This window comes from Capra hircus, chromosome 4 (genome assembly GCF_001704415.2).
Source record: "Capra hircus breed San Clemente chromosome 4, ASM170441v1, whole genome shotgun sequence".
Lineage (NCBI taxonomy): Eukaryota > Metazoa > Chordata > Mammalia > Artiodactyla > Bovidae > Capra > Capra hircus.
The window spans coordinates 63,636,090-63,651,140 of NC_030811.1; the positions used below are offsets into that span (position 1 = coordinate 63,636,090).

The 15,051-nt window shown below is 42.7% G+C and overlaps 1 protein-coding gene across 2 annotated transcripts in view; it reads right to left on the reverse strand.

Annotated features, from left to right (window-relative positions):
* The window catches only part of DOCK4 (dedicator of cytokinesis 4), a 472,836-nt gene that overhangs the window by 21,877 nt on the left and 435,908 nt on the right, over nucleotides 1-15,051 (reverse strand). For both annotated transcript variants that reach the window (XM_005679177.3, XM_018047173.1), the window contains 3 exons: nucleotides 12,280-12,421; nucleotides 10,563-10,729; nucleotides 7,044-7,130 (listed from right to left, as the gene is read on the reverse strand). In XM_005679177.3, the coding sequence (XP_005679234.2) occupies nucleotides 7,044-7,130; nucleotides 10,563-10,729; nucleotides 12,280-12,421 (396 nt within the window). The remainder of the gene's footprint in view (nucleotides 1-7,043; nucleotides 7,131-10,562; nucleotides 10,730-12,279; nucleotides 12,422-15,051) is intronic.

The window sequence follows — 15,051 nt, forward strand, 5'->3', positions numbered from 1 at the left end:
GCTCACTTCATGTTCTGTGCCACACGGTGGTAATTCTCACAACATTTTACGCTTTTTCATTACTGTATTTGTCATGGTGATCTGTGATCAGTGGTCTTTGATGTTACTATTATCACTGATGTGGCATTTTTTTAAGAACAAAGTATTTTCACATTCTTGAAGGTGTATACATTGGTTTTTTTTAGACAATGCTTAATACACTATAGTGTAATGTGAACATCACTTTTACATACACTGAGACATCAACTAATCCGTGTGACTTGCTTTATTGTGGTAGTCTGAAACTGAACGTGCACCGTCTCCAGGATGTGCCTGTATAAGGTTTAAAACCACGTAAACTAAAGTGACTTGTTTAAAGAGACATATAAAGGTAACAAAGCAAGAGAATGGGCGCCATAAAAGCTATGCTGAGGAAGGGAGCGGCACACGAGGCCAGCGGGGTGCTACTGCCAATATCCGTTTCTTTACCTGAGTGGTGGTAAACAGGGTTTTATTTTCCAATTATTTATGACATTAAACTTTTGTATTGAGATCACAAACGCTAACTCACAAAGAAGTCTGAGAGTTCTGATGAACTGAAAGTTAAAAAGTCAACAAAACCTCTTGGAAACAGAAAGTAGACAGTGGTTGCCAGCTGCTGGGGGTGGGGGAAAAGGGGAATTGCTGTTCAGTGGGTATTGCACAACAATGTGCACATAGCTGATACCATTGTGCTGTACATTTACAAACAGTTATGACTTGTATGTATTTTTGATCACAATTTTTAAAAAATTCATGCTTACCCTTAAATATTAGTCATATGAAGACATTTTACAAGTAAGCAAAATTCAGTAAATACAGACAAAAGACAAATAATAACCTAGGAAAATACTTCCAACATATATTTCAGATGAATTAGCAATGTATCTCAAATACTGATGAAAACTATACAAAGAATATAATAGTGCATTCCCCCCAAAGTGAGTTAATATATGAAAACACACCATCTTCACTAGCACTCAACAAATGCCAAAAAAAGCCAACCCTACTGTGACCACTTTTGACCTAATATCTGGAAATTTTAAAATAATATACAGCACCCTGTGTTGAAGAGAATGCTGGGAAAATGGTTATTCCCAAGAACAGTTATCTCCTACAGACAGGGCATAAATTGATACATGCCATTGCGGATCCATGAGTCAATATTACTGATCATATGTTGGTGAAATTATTCTAAGGAGATGGTCAAAGAAGTGCATAAAGAATACTGTGTAGAAATGTTTATCAATAAATTATTTTCCATTGGTCCCAGATTATGCCCTTTAATTACTATCCACCACTGAAAAGAATCAGGAGTCATAGGAGAAATGGTTGCTTTCAGGTCTGGGGCAAGATTGCACAAGTGAGCCTGGACTACCCAGAGAGCAAGGAAGCCTTCATTAAAGCAGCTGGTCTGCTGTCAATTCACTCTCCTTACTGGAGGGATATCCCTGGGGAACAGGAAAAAAGCAGGTGACCGAGGTCTTATCTTCTTGTCAATTAAAGCTTCAATATAGACTAACTGCTAAGAGGAAGAGATGGTATCTATGGAATGCCCTTAAGTCCCCAGCTACAAGATTGCTTACAGTAAATAAACCCAGAGTCCCTCAGGCATGCTTCACTAGAGAATGTCCTGGAGAAGTCTGACAACTCCCTGGAGTATAAATTGGAACGTTTCACAATTTAAATTTTATTATTCAAATGTGCCCTCTGAATGAGGAACTCTGTGAACTTCCCTTAGAGGCTCTGTCTCCATATCTGAATTATTAGTGATACAGGAAAGAAGGACATGGAGGACAAAACTTGAGGTCTCAGATGTCTCTCTGCTTCATCCCAGCCTCTTGACTGCCTAAAAGTTGTCAGTAAAGTTTGATGCTGATTCCTATGCTTGATTTGACTACTGGCCTGTGTATTAGCTCAGTAACAAAGACAACTTGGATACTGTCAAAAGGACTGAGGAGCCAACCTGAAAATGCGTTCAATGGGCAAAATGTAACAATGTGAAAAGTAATGAGTAATACATGCAGTGGATTGAAACAAAACAAATATGTTTAAATCCATGATGCTAAACAAAACTAACAAAATAAAATCCTCTTTGGTCACATTTATAGGGTGTTGTGGGTGCTAAGTGCTTCAGTCATGTCCGACTCTCCATGACCCTAGGGACTGCAGCCCACCAGGCTCCTCTGTCCATGGGATTCTCCAGGCAAGAACACTGGAGTGGGTTGCCATGCCCTCCTCCAAGGGGTCTTCCTGATCCAGGGATGGAATCCACATATCTTACGGCCTCTGCATTGACAGGCAGGTTCTTAACCACTGGCGCCACCTGGGGAGCCGTTATAGGGTGTTAGGGAATCAAATTATGATTTTGAAAATTGGTAAATCAAAGGAAAGAAAAAAGTACTAGACTTCCTTTCCTATACCTTAGGGTAATGTCGATGAAGGGATGTTTCTCTTTACAGAAATATTCTAATCAATAACTGAAGAAAGAATGATAAAATATCACCCTTTTGTAACCTCTAATAGATTTCAGGGGCAATGATCAGTGCTGCTTGCCAACCACAGCATATAACACCTGAGAAGTAGTCTTGCAAAAAAATAAAAGACAAAATTAGATCTAGCTGTCAATTTACCAAAAAATATAGGAACAAAGAAACACATTAAATGATCTCACTGATTCACAGTCTGCAAAATCCAGACTCAAGCAAACACTTCAGGATAAACAACCTGATTTCTTCAACAAAAAAGCTGCAAGAAAAAAATAATTTGGGGGAACCTATAGATCAAATGAGATCTAGGAGGTATTTCAACCAATGTGAATGTGTGGCCCTTATCTGGGTCCAGGTTCAAACAACAGATGACAAAAACAAACACAAACCCATAAAATGAATTAGAGAATTGTGAATAAATTGGATAGTTTATGGTCAAGGAATTACTGTTAAAATTTTTAGATGGAAAATGTAAACACAATAATGGTACTGTGTTTATGTTTCTGATAAATACACAGACTGAAATATTCTTACATAGTGTCTAGGACTAATTTCCAAATAATCCAGTGTAAAAGGGAATGGAGGAAGGTGTGGACACAAAATCGGCCTTTTTGATAACTGTTGAAGTAAAAGAATGGGTAACTAGGTTTATTATATCTTTTCTCTATTTGTATAGGACATAACTTTAGTTTTAAAAAGGAGACTGGCTGCTGTGTACAGAAGTGGCTGCAGCAGGGGGAGGCCAGAAAGGCAGAAGCACCTCTTAGGAGACTACTTCAGAAATCAGGCACTAGATGTATGGCAAAAACCACCACAACGTCCTAAAGTAATTAGCCTCCAATTAAAATAAATAAATTACATTTTAAAAAGAAATCAGGCAGTAGATGGCGCTATCAGAAGGGAGATGAGCAGATGCTGGGTAATTTTGAAAGTACCTAGAGCCATACAACTTTCTGATGGATCTGATGTGAACTGTGATAATATTCTCTCTCAGTGGGTAAAGAATCCACCTGCAGTGCCGGAGACACAGGTGGGTTCGATCCTTGGTGGAGAAGATCCCCTGGTGGAGGAAAATGACAACCCATTCCAGTATTCTTGAAAAATCTGAAGGACAGAGAAGCCTGGGGGGCCACAGTCCCTGAGGTCACAGTCAGATACAACTGAGCGACTAAGCACACCCATGATAATACTGGGGCTTCCCAGGCGGCACTAGTGGTAAAGAACCCTCCTCAATGCAGGAGTCATAGGAGACGCAAGTTTGATCCCTGGGTCGGGAAGATCCAGAGCATGGCAACCTATTCCAGTATTCTTGCCTGGAGAATCCCATGGACAGAAGAGCCTGGCAGGCTATAGTACATAGGATCACAGAGAGTCAGATATGACTGAAGCGACTTGGCATAGCACACAGCACATGAGAATACTGTCATTATCTTTAAGGCTTCGAAATATCATTATCTGTACATTCTATTTTATAGCTTTTTCACCATGTTTAAAATGTTTTAAATCAGTTTATTTTTAATCAAAAATATTTTGTTTTAAAAACAATTACTGAGGAAACAGTAGTTCAAAGAGGCTTATCATCTTTGAAAGAATGGGATATGTTCACTAATGTTCTGGGGTTATGATTTTCAGAATAAACGCCCATTATCTCATCTGAAATCTTTGCTGTCAGCTGTTTCAGAACTCAGAATTTTTCTGACTTCAGAAAGGTAACATAGGGCACGTATAGTATATTACACCATCCTCAGGCAGGGTCTGAAGAAGTTTCCTTTAATCAAATGTGTTAATATTTCTGTAGTAAAGTATATGAGTAGTCATACTAAGTGAGAGAAAGATCATAAATGGTCTTAGATTGGGTTAGGTATATTAACAACTGAATTTTGGAGCCAAACTTATAAACACATCTATTGGTATTCAGAAACTTTTTAGAGTTTGGTAAGGTCCAAAAGGAATTTCAATTCAGTGTGGCACATACATCTTGAGTGCCCCAGTCATCAGGACCTTCTACACTGGCAATTAAAGCAGAAACCAACAGCACTAATAGAAGGTGGGGATATGCCAGGCAGCGGGAATAAGAAAGACATGAGGTTGTCAGAAGTGGGCTGTGTTCAGGGAACAAAACAGCCCAGTTGGATTTGTTCTGTTTGACAGAGTCTACTATTGCATATTCTAATAAAATAGGCAGCTGCTGTTTGAAAGGTTGTTTAGTAACTCTCCCTAGTCACTATCAGCATGCTGCTTTTTATTAGCAGGCTGTGTGTGTGTGTGTGTGTGTGTGTGTATAATATTTCTAAGGTTAGGAACACTGGTAAGACTTCACAGAATTTGCCTCTCTGGGTAGTAAGTAGCTGACAAGGCTCTCTGAATCATTAATGCTGCAAGGATGACTAAGAACATTCCTGTGGTTTGGGCCCATGCCATTCAGCAGGAAGCAAAACATTAAGACTTTCTGAGCAATGAACTAAGCAGCCTCTTCCACAGGAGGCCACAGGGTCCACCATGGAAGCAATCCTTGCTTCCCTTGCAAACCTTGTGGACCCTTGATTCAGACTTGACAAGAACACACCCACACTGTTGTAATCTGCTGAATGGAGTGCAGCTTGTTAAGAGAGCTGTATGAATTTTTTTGCCTTGCAAAATGAAAATGCCATTAAATCCCTAGCACGATTGAACAGAATAAGCTGAGGGTCGTTTCCATGCTTAGAGACTGCAGGTAGGACAAGCCATTCTCGGAAAACAATTTGGGTGGGATCTGCTCTTATGGATTCATTGACAGCGTGGGCTTGTTACCTAAACAAGGAAGGGGCTACATTACATTTTCACAATTGGCACATTTTTCCATGAGGACTGTGGCAAAGGGCTGGCCCCTGACATAATGGATATGCCAGGGGTGGGAGGGGGGATTCTTGGGGGCATAGGTCTGTGGCTGACAGCAAGGGGCTGGGGGCTTGATAACTGTTGGGGAGGGGTTCTCACTCCAGACATGGCTGCCTTCCACAAATGCTCTCTCCCTTCCCACAGCAGGGGGCATGTTTTATAACTGAAGGCTCTTCGGTTCTGCAAGGAGATCCAACCAGTCCCTCCTAAAGGAAATTAGTCCTGAATATTCATTGGAAGGACTGATGTTCAAGCTGAAACTCCAATAGTTTGGCCACCTGATGCAAATAACTGACTCATTAGAAAAGACCCTGATGCTCAGAAAGATTGAAGGCAAGAGAAGGGGATGACAGAGGATGAGACGGCTGGATGCATCACTGACTCAACGGACATGAGTTTGAGTAAACTCTGGGAGTTGGTGATAGACGGGGAGGCCTGGCGTGCTGCAGTCCATGGGGTCACAAGGAATCAGACATGACTGAGTGACTGAGCTGAACTGCACTGCTCTTTGGTTGCTGTGATTTCTACATTCTCAACGACACCCGCTGATAAGCACAGCGGCATCCTTCTACTGTGAACTGTTACAGCATGGACCTACTGTGTGTCAGATACTGTGCTGGGCTTGACACTGGCCTCACACTGCTTATAAGGCTAGAAGAAAAAAATATACCTAGCTTTGGAGTCAGAAAAATCTGGGTTTGAGTTTATCCTTTTTCAGTATCTTGCTACGGGATCTGTGGCAAAGGCTTTTAACCTCTTGTCAAAACTTGTCAAAAGAGGGGTAAGAATATGTACCTTGGACACAGAGAAATGAGAACCACAGCATACTGTTGGTGGGAATGTAAAGTGGTTCAGTCACCTTAGAAAACAGGATGGAAGTTCCTCAAAAAACTAAAAACAGAATTACCATGTAATCCAGCAGTCCTATTCCAGGTTACACAGTGAAAAAAAATGAAAATACTAATTCAAAAAGATACATGCACCTCAATGTTCATAGCAGCATTGTGTACAATAGCCAAGATATGCAAACAACCCAAGTGTCCATCCACAGATAAATGGATAGAGAAGACAGAAGTGAGGTATATAATTGCGTATATATTCAGACACATACACACAATGGAATATTACTCAGCCACAGAAAAGAATTAAATTGTATTATTTGCAACAATGTAGATGAACCTAGAGGGTATTATACTTAGTGAAACAAGTCAAAGAACGATAAATACTCTGTTATCACTTACATGTGAAATCTAAAAATAAAGAAATGCAAATAAAAATGAATACATACCTTGTAGCTTTGACATGGTGATTAAATAAATGTAGATAACTTTCTTCCACTGAAGATAAACAGTGAAGGTCTCATAGCTAGAGTGGTTAGGGGAGCTAGAATTCCAGTTTCTCTAACTCAAGGGCCTGAGGTGTTGACATGCTGCAGTCAGAGCTATTTTGGAGGGATCACTTGGGCTGGCGGGGCTAGGCCAATGGGTCCCCTTCCAGCTTTCAACATAGCAGTCAATATCACAAACATTCACTAACTTACTAGGAGTGTTTCCAGGGACTTGGAGTCCAAAGCAGAAGCAGTGAATACATGGCCTGACTCCAGGTGAACAACTGTGCTGAGCAAGTATTCAATACTTGAGAATAAGCTCTGATCCTTACCACTTCACGCTTCTCCACTTCAAACCAGCGGGAAATTCCAGGTAAACTCTGCACCAAGTATAGTGATGTTCTTTCCACCCAGAGACTCTATGAAATACAAAACAAATTAAGTCCCCAAGTTACCTTCTTTCCAGTTTCTGAGCAATGACTAATGTTTGCCATTCAATTTTACCAAGTTTTCAGTATTTGCCAGCTTTTCTTTAGTATTCATTCCAGTGCTTCGGCAATCTCCTTGCACTCAGGAAGCTATCTCAGTAAGACATGCTGAAGCTTAGGTTAGTTTCATTGTATATAACCTGAAACTTTTTTTCTGTGCAGAATACGTGATCTACTTCAGGCAGTAATCTTAAAAATGTCAAAACAGGTCATCACATTCTTTCCTTTTTCTCTAAATTCCTGATTTAAAGTTTCCCCACTCCTCAAGGGGGTCTAGCCATTTTTACTTGGAATGGGATATAATATCAGCTAATCATCATGAGATCAGACAGAATCCTCAAGAAGGGCTTTAGGAATCTCATAGCCTAATCTTTCTGTATTAAAGATGAAAGACACTAGCCTTCTAGTCTTGTCCGACTCTTTGTGACCCTGTGGGCTGTAGCCCATCAGGCACCTCTGTCCACGGGGATTCTCCAGGCAAGAATACTGAAGTGGGTAGCCTATTCCTTCTCCAGGGGATCTTCCCGACCCACAGATCGAACCGGGGTCTCCTGCATTACAGGCAGATTCTTTACCAGCTGAGCTACCAGGGAAGCCGAAGAGGCATGTGACCTGCTCAAAGCTACATTCTCATCATCTGTACTGCCATCCCCAGGACCCCTGCACTAGAATGTCTGACCCCCCATGGCTACAGTTACTGTGCCAGCGGCACTTCTGTGATCCAGGAAGATTTGTACTTAGAGCTGGGCCTCCCTCTGGCCAGGATGAGCACCCCCATGACACAGGAAATCACAGGTGCCTTTGGTAAGAGCTGCTGTTGACAATGGGTCTCTCTCGACAACAGGCTTCTGCATTTCTGCCTCGTGTTTCCTGGTTAAACAAAGCGTATTCCCATGTGTAGTAAACCTTACAAAGTTCCTGAAACACTGCCATTTATTCAACAACGACAACAAATCGAAGGATTTCTTTGTGCCAGCCAAGATCTAATGAGATGAATATGGCAGCAGCCCTGTGTCAGGAGGCCAGAGCACTCTGCCGGTAATGAGGGGTGAAGCAGATCAAGAAGGGCTCAGGGGGCGTCCCTGGCGTCTCAGTGGAAATGAATCTGCCTGCCAATGCAGGAGACATAGGTTTGATCCCTGATTCACCGGGAAGATGCCACATGTTGAGGAGCAACTAATTATGTGTGCGACAATTATTCAGCCTGTGTTCCAGAGCTGGGGAACCGCAACTACTGAGCCCACATGGCCTAGACTGTGCTCAGCAATAAGAGAAGCCACCGCAATGAGAAGCCTAGAGAGTAGCCCCCGCTTGCTGCAATTAGAGAAAAGCCTGAGTGGCAACGAAGACCCAGCACAGATTTAAAAAAAAAAGAAGGGCTCAGGGAGAAGAGAGAGGAACAGTCCAGGTGCTGGGGGAAAACAGGAGGAAGCAGGCACACAAGGCATCCTGTGGGAGGAGGATTGTGCTTCACCGAGGAGGTGACACGTGAGCGGAATTTTGAAGAGTGAGTAGGAGTTTGCCAGGCGGAGAGCGGGGGACGCGGTGCAGGCAGCAGGAAGCAGAGACACAAGCGGCTTGTGAAAGGGCATGGCAGGAGATGGAGGGAGAGCTCCGTGCTGCCAGAGCTGAGAGAGTGGGTGAGTGGGCTGCAGCAGCGACGAGGCTTCTGGAAGGGCAGTTTGGAGACAGATGCTGAGGGCTGTGAGCACAGGAAAAAGGAGCCAGATTTATTATTTTTTTAAGGAGGGTTGCTACATCATTGATAAATATTTAAAGTGATGGCCAAAAGGAAATGTGGTGCAGCAGAAAAAGCAATGGAGAAGCCATCAGAAGATGCGCGTTCTAGTGCAGGGTCTGGGGTATTGAGAATGCCATTCTGAGTAAGTCACCTGCCTGATTCTGGGGGACCTTGGACTTTTTATCTACTGGAAACTTGCAGTGAAAACTATATTATACACTACTGATCTTTAATCAGTTTTGGAAGGCAGAAAGAAAAATTATCCAGAGGGATTAGAAAATGGTCATGGATCTTTTCAGTAACATCGTAGTGTTATTTTCCAGTGGTTTCCTGGCCTTGATGTTTAACCCATCAATGTCCTTGACCAAAGGACTGTGCTTTGCTCGGTCTCATCATAACACTGCAAAACTATCCAACTTTCCCTTTGATCATTTGGCTGTGAGCAATTCCGGAGTTGCTGTGAGGAGCACCAGGGACTAAAACATAGGCAGGAGTGACAAGCGAGTTCACATCAGACAATCACAGCTGATAGTGTTAGAAGAACATTTCCCAGCTTCCCTGATAGCTCACTTGGTAAAGAATTCACCTGCAATGCAGGAGACCCCAGTTCGATTCCGGGGTCAGGAAGATCCCCTGGAGAAGGGATAGGCTACACACTCCAATATTTTGGGGTTTTCCTGGTGGCTCAGCTGGTAAAGAACCTGCCTGCAATGTGGGAGACCTGGGTTCGATCCCTGGGTTGGGAAGATCCCCTGGAGAAGGGAAAGGCTACCCACTCTAGTATTCTGGCCTGGAGAATTCCATGGACTGTGTAGTCCATGGGGTCGCAAAGAGTCGGACATGCTGAGCGACTTTCACTTCACTGTGATGAAAGAAGCTAAGCCAAGTCACCCAGGATCCTACATTCATTTTACATTTTTTTGCTTGGAGGGAGATCCTGGGGATCTGTATGGTCTCACATTGTCACTGTTATCAAGGAAAGGGCAGATGATAATTTATCTGTGGGACAATTTCACCCCTTTCCCCCAGTAGGGCTGTGAGAAACCTTGCTCTTTCTGGCTGAGAGAGAACAAGCAAGGCTTATCAGAACTGAGGATGGAAAACTCAACCCATGCAAAGAAGCTATGGTTGGTCTTCTCAGAAGTCTGAGTTACACATCATTCTACTGAGAAAAAGCAGCAAAAGTTAGCACAGTCTCTCTCACTGGGCCGGGAGCTTCCCCAGTGGTTCTATCACCTGTTCCTTTGGTATCCTTTACTCATGCCAGTCTCCCGTATCTGAGAATAAGTACCCGAGGTTCCCACAGTTGGTTCAACATGAATGAATGGAGGACTGAGCTGAACCCTGAGATCTCAAACCTGGACAGAGGACCACTGCCATTACAATCATCCTAAACTCCGGGGCCTCCTCTGTGACCCAATGAGTCAATTCCCAGGCCAAGAAATCTGCTCGGTTAGAAAACAACTCATGTCACCCTGACACGTGGTAGAATTTAAGAATAATTAGACCACCTTCTAGTTTTATCACCTGACTATGTCTTGAGTAAATACTTAACATGCATCTTGATTTAAAAAAAAAGCCTCTATTTGAGGAAACCACGTGTCATAAGAATTGCTCAGTACCTTGAATTCATTCTCTTTATCTTTCGTGCCTTTGTGAAATGGTCTGTCGTAGCGGAATTTCCAGATGTGATTCACTTTATAGAAACTTTTGATGTTGTCTGGAACACCTTCTCTCTGAAGGACCTCCTGGCTTTCTGGGATGGGAGTCACGGCGTATATCTGCAAATCTAGGATTCAAGAGTCAAGGAGGGAACCTGATTTGGCAGACTCCCTGGGGCGTCTGGCTTGACCTGAGCTACGGCGGAAAGAAAGGGATGGTGAACAATCGAGTGTTTCTATTGGGGTAAAGTCAAACTTCCAAGAAGGTACCAAGAACTCAGTTCATAGCAAATCAAGTCTCAAACTACAAGTCTTAAAATAGCTTCACATAGGTCATTCTGACAAAGTATCAGTTTGAAATTTCTATGTCCTGTGAATTCATTTATCATAGATTTTTTTGGGGGGTGGGGGTAGGTTTGAATGGCTTGGATCCTAGGTACTAAGGATTGTATTCATTTTAACCCTTGTTTATGAGGCTCTGATCTTTAGTGCATGTATGGTCCTTTTAAAATGTGTTTGTTTGTTAAATAATGGATAAATACCTACGCAACCAAAGACAGCAACCAGTACTGATAGTAACTCATATGTTCCCTGTCTCTAGCCTTGGCACATTTGAGGTAGCCACTCTCCCAAACCTTGTATTGATAAGCAGAGTGTTTAGCTATAGTTGGTATTCTTGAAAACTACATTAAAGGGGTATTGTATTTACTTATAAATTTACCATCTTTTCTTCTCATTCAAAGACAGACAGCAAAATCTTTTCCCTTAAGTAATTGCTTGCTTCTGGTACATTTAAGTTTCTACTTTGGAATGGTATCCGTAATTTTCAGGGGGGAGTTTCTGATCTTCTTTAAGATTGTCAACTTCGGGAAGAAAGAACAATTCATAAAGGAGTGCTGGGGTGAAGTCCCTTGGTCTCTAATGCCTGTGAATTTCAGCTGAGTTGTTTATGTTTGCACATTGTGTCAGTTACACGACAATTGTTCAATGCTGTCAGGAATGCCATGGCTAAGAGTCCCTGAAAGATACAGGGCTACCTCTTCCTCTTCCCTTTCATCCAGAATAAAAACATTAAGGGAAAAGTGGGTAAGTGATCCGAAGTGGTTTCTACAGGGTGTGTGTGTGCGTGTGCGCACACGCGCACACTCGGTTGCATCTGACTCTTTGAGACCCCATGGACTGTAACCCAACAGGCTCCTCTCTCCATGGAATTCCCTGGGCAAGAATACTTGAGTGGGTTGCCATTTCCTTCTCCAGGGGATCTTCCTGATTCAGGGACTGAACCCATGTCTCATGCAGTGGCAGGTGGATTCTTTACCAATGAGCCACCTGGGAAGCCCATTTCTACAGGGGATGCCAGAGGAAAATTATTCTAGGAGAAATCCCTAAAAAGGAGCTTTAAAAGCAGGGTTGAGATACAGAAAAGCTGCAACTAAAAGGGGAAAAAAAATTCTCTTAACAGAATCCTTAAGGGATTTCTTTTCAACTGACATTATGAGAATATCTAGCATAATTCTGTTTGGAAGGAGCTAAGCTAAAATTAACATGATGAGAAAGAAGGAGAACGAGAACATGGCTATTGACAAGGGGCCAGTGCCTGAAGCACCTGCACAGAAACACTCTGCAGCCAAAGGCCAACGGGACCTAGTCAGAATCTGGCCTTTCTAGCTGTGGATACACTGAGCTTCTGCCTGGAAGATGGTCTCATCGGGTTGGTTGGCATGCTGCATGGCGATGGCGTGGGGGAACTCGTTCAGCATTCTCTGCTGGAAGGCCTCCAGTCTTTCGTAGTCATGCCCTCGACACACAAACTCTTTATTCTGGAGGTAAAATCAGAAAAAGAAACATTAGGACTATGTAATTGAGTGCAGTCACTACACTCAAGAAGCCAAAATATGCAACACTAGCAGTAACTGAGCATAGGTCCAACATCAATAGAATATAACCAAAAAAAACCCACACTGGAACAGTCTAGAGAATTTGTCCAAATATTAAAAATACAGGGCAAAGGTCAGAGGCATCACTCTCTATTGCTTCTAGTAAGTTCCACAGCATGCCTCACTCTTCCAGGTTCACCTGCATGAGGTGCAAAGGGGTGTCTGATTCTCAGAGCACCAAAGTACAAAACAAAGCAATCGTGTTCCCTCCAAATGTTAGTGAACACATGTTACAGAGTATTTTAAAAACTGTATAACAAAGTTAAGTGGGCAAATTCTCAGTTTGGAAGAAAGCAAAGTAAGTGCAATCCTTAAAAATACATTTTATGCATCCTTTCTATAAAGTTCACAGAGATCAGACTTAACCCTTTCACTCCTAGATCGTTCCATGGAGAGGAAGGACAACCGCCTGCATGCCAGCTCTCAGCAGGGCTGTTGCTGTGAGAATCCCTGCTATCCCTGACTCCGCTCAGCGTCCTGTAGCCAGGACCTCTGTTAACTGCCTAAAGCCAAGTTTGGGGATTTTTAAGGTCTTGCTTAATGTTGGACAAATCTTTGTCTATTTCCGCTTTGTTTTTACAATACATACAAATATTCTGTTAGTTAGGACTCTCTCATTCAGGTAAAAAAGGTGAAGGTTATCCTTGATGGAGGCCACAGAGCTGGCAGGATGGGGACCTTCTCAACAAGAACCTTCATGATCTGTTTATCGATATGGAACAACTCTTCCTGACAGTTTAAAGTGAAAGTATTAGTCGCTCAGTCACGTCCTACTCTATGCGACCCCATGGACTGTACCCCGCTAGCCTCCTGTATCCATGGAATTCTTCAGGTGAGACTACAGAAATGGGTGGCCATTCCCTTCCCAGGGGGTATTCCTGGCCCAGGGATTGAACCCCAATCCAGTGCAGGTGGATTCTTGACTGTCATGAGCCACCAGGGAAGTTTAATGATAGTCAATGATAATGAAATTATAATTGTTAAACACAGCCAGCACATACCTTATTTAACCCAAAGAAACTTGAGAGGGTGTCCCCCATCCCCATTTTGTAGCTGGGAACTGAGGATCAGGATCATTACATACTTTGTCCACATGTATGAGATTTAAGCTCAGGTCTGAGTCCAAGGCCTTAGCTCCCTCTGTTCTGAACATGGCCTGATACGTGGAAAAACTCCTAAGAGCTACAGAGACCAAGAAAGATTGTGGGATAAGATGCCCTGAAGATCTTTAAGGAGTAAAGTGCTTTGTGGTCTGGGGAGTTAAGGCCCAATGATCTCAGCAGTTCTCAGCTCTGGGCGGTTTCTGTGATTGCACCAAATGCACTGAGGAAGCACTCTGGGCCAGAGCGAGGAAGTTAGAAACCACTCTGGGAAAGGGGCTCAGGGTTGCAGCTGAGAAAAAGCAGCTGCAGGCAGAGGAACCAAGCAGCAGAACTGAGCTCTGAGAACTTGCCACAAGGCCCCACAAGTTACCCAATAAACCAATAAACCCCTGAGAAACACAAGCTAAGACAGACTCCTTAGGAATCAGGATTGCACTCCCCATAAATAATCCTATATTTAAATTTTCTTGACTGAAGTCATACCTTCTGATGCTGTTATTTATTTTGCTCAAAAGATATTCATGGAAACAACCTAGATGTCCATCAGCAGATGAATGGATAAGAAAGCTGTGGTACATATACACAATGGAGTATTACTCAGCCATTAAAAAGAATTCATTTGAATCAGTTCTGATGAGATGGATGAAACTGGAGCCAATTATACAGAGTGAAGTAAGCCAGAAAGAAAAACACCAATACAGTATACTAACACATATATATGGAATTTAGGAAGATGGCAATGACGACCCTGTATGCAAGACAGGAAAAAAGACACAGATGTGTATAACGGACTTTTGGACTCAGAGGGAGAGGGAGAGGGTGGGACGATTTGGGAAAATGGGAATTCTAACATGTATACTGTCATGTAAGAATTGAATCGCCAGTCCATGTCTGACGTAGGGTGCAGCTTGCTTGGGGCAGGTGCATGGGGATGACCCAGAGAGATGTTGTGGGGAGGGAGGTGGGAGGGGGGTTCATGTTTGGGAACGCATGTAAGAATTTAAGATTTTAAAATTTAAAAAAAAAAATAAATAAAAATAAAGAAGATTAAAAAAAAAAAAAAAAAAGATATTCAACAAGGACCTACTGTATAGCAAAGGGAACTCTACTCACTACTCTGTAATAACCTATATGGGAAGAAAATCTAAAAAAGAATAGATACATGTATCAGCTCAGTTGCTCAGTCGTGTCCGACTCTTTGCGACCCCATGGACTACAGCACACCAGGCCTCCCTGCCCATCACCAGCTCCTGGAGTTTACTCAAACTCATGTCCATTGAGTTGGTGATTCCATCCAACCATCTCATCCTCTGTCGTCCCCTTCTCCTCCCACCTTCAATCTTACCCATGTCAGGGTCTTTTCAAAAGAGTCAGCTCTTTACATCAGTTGGCCAAAGTATTGGAGTTTTA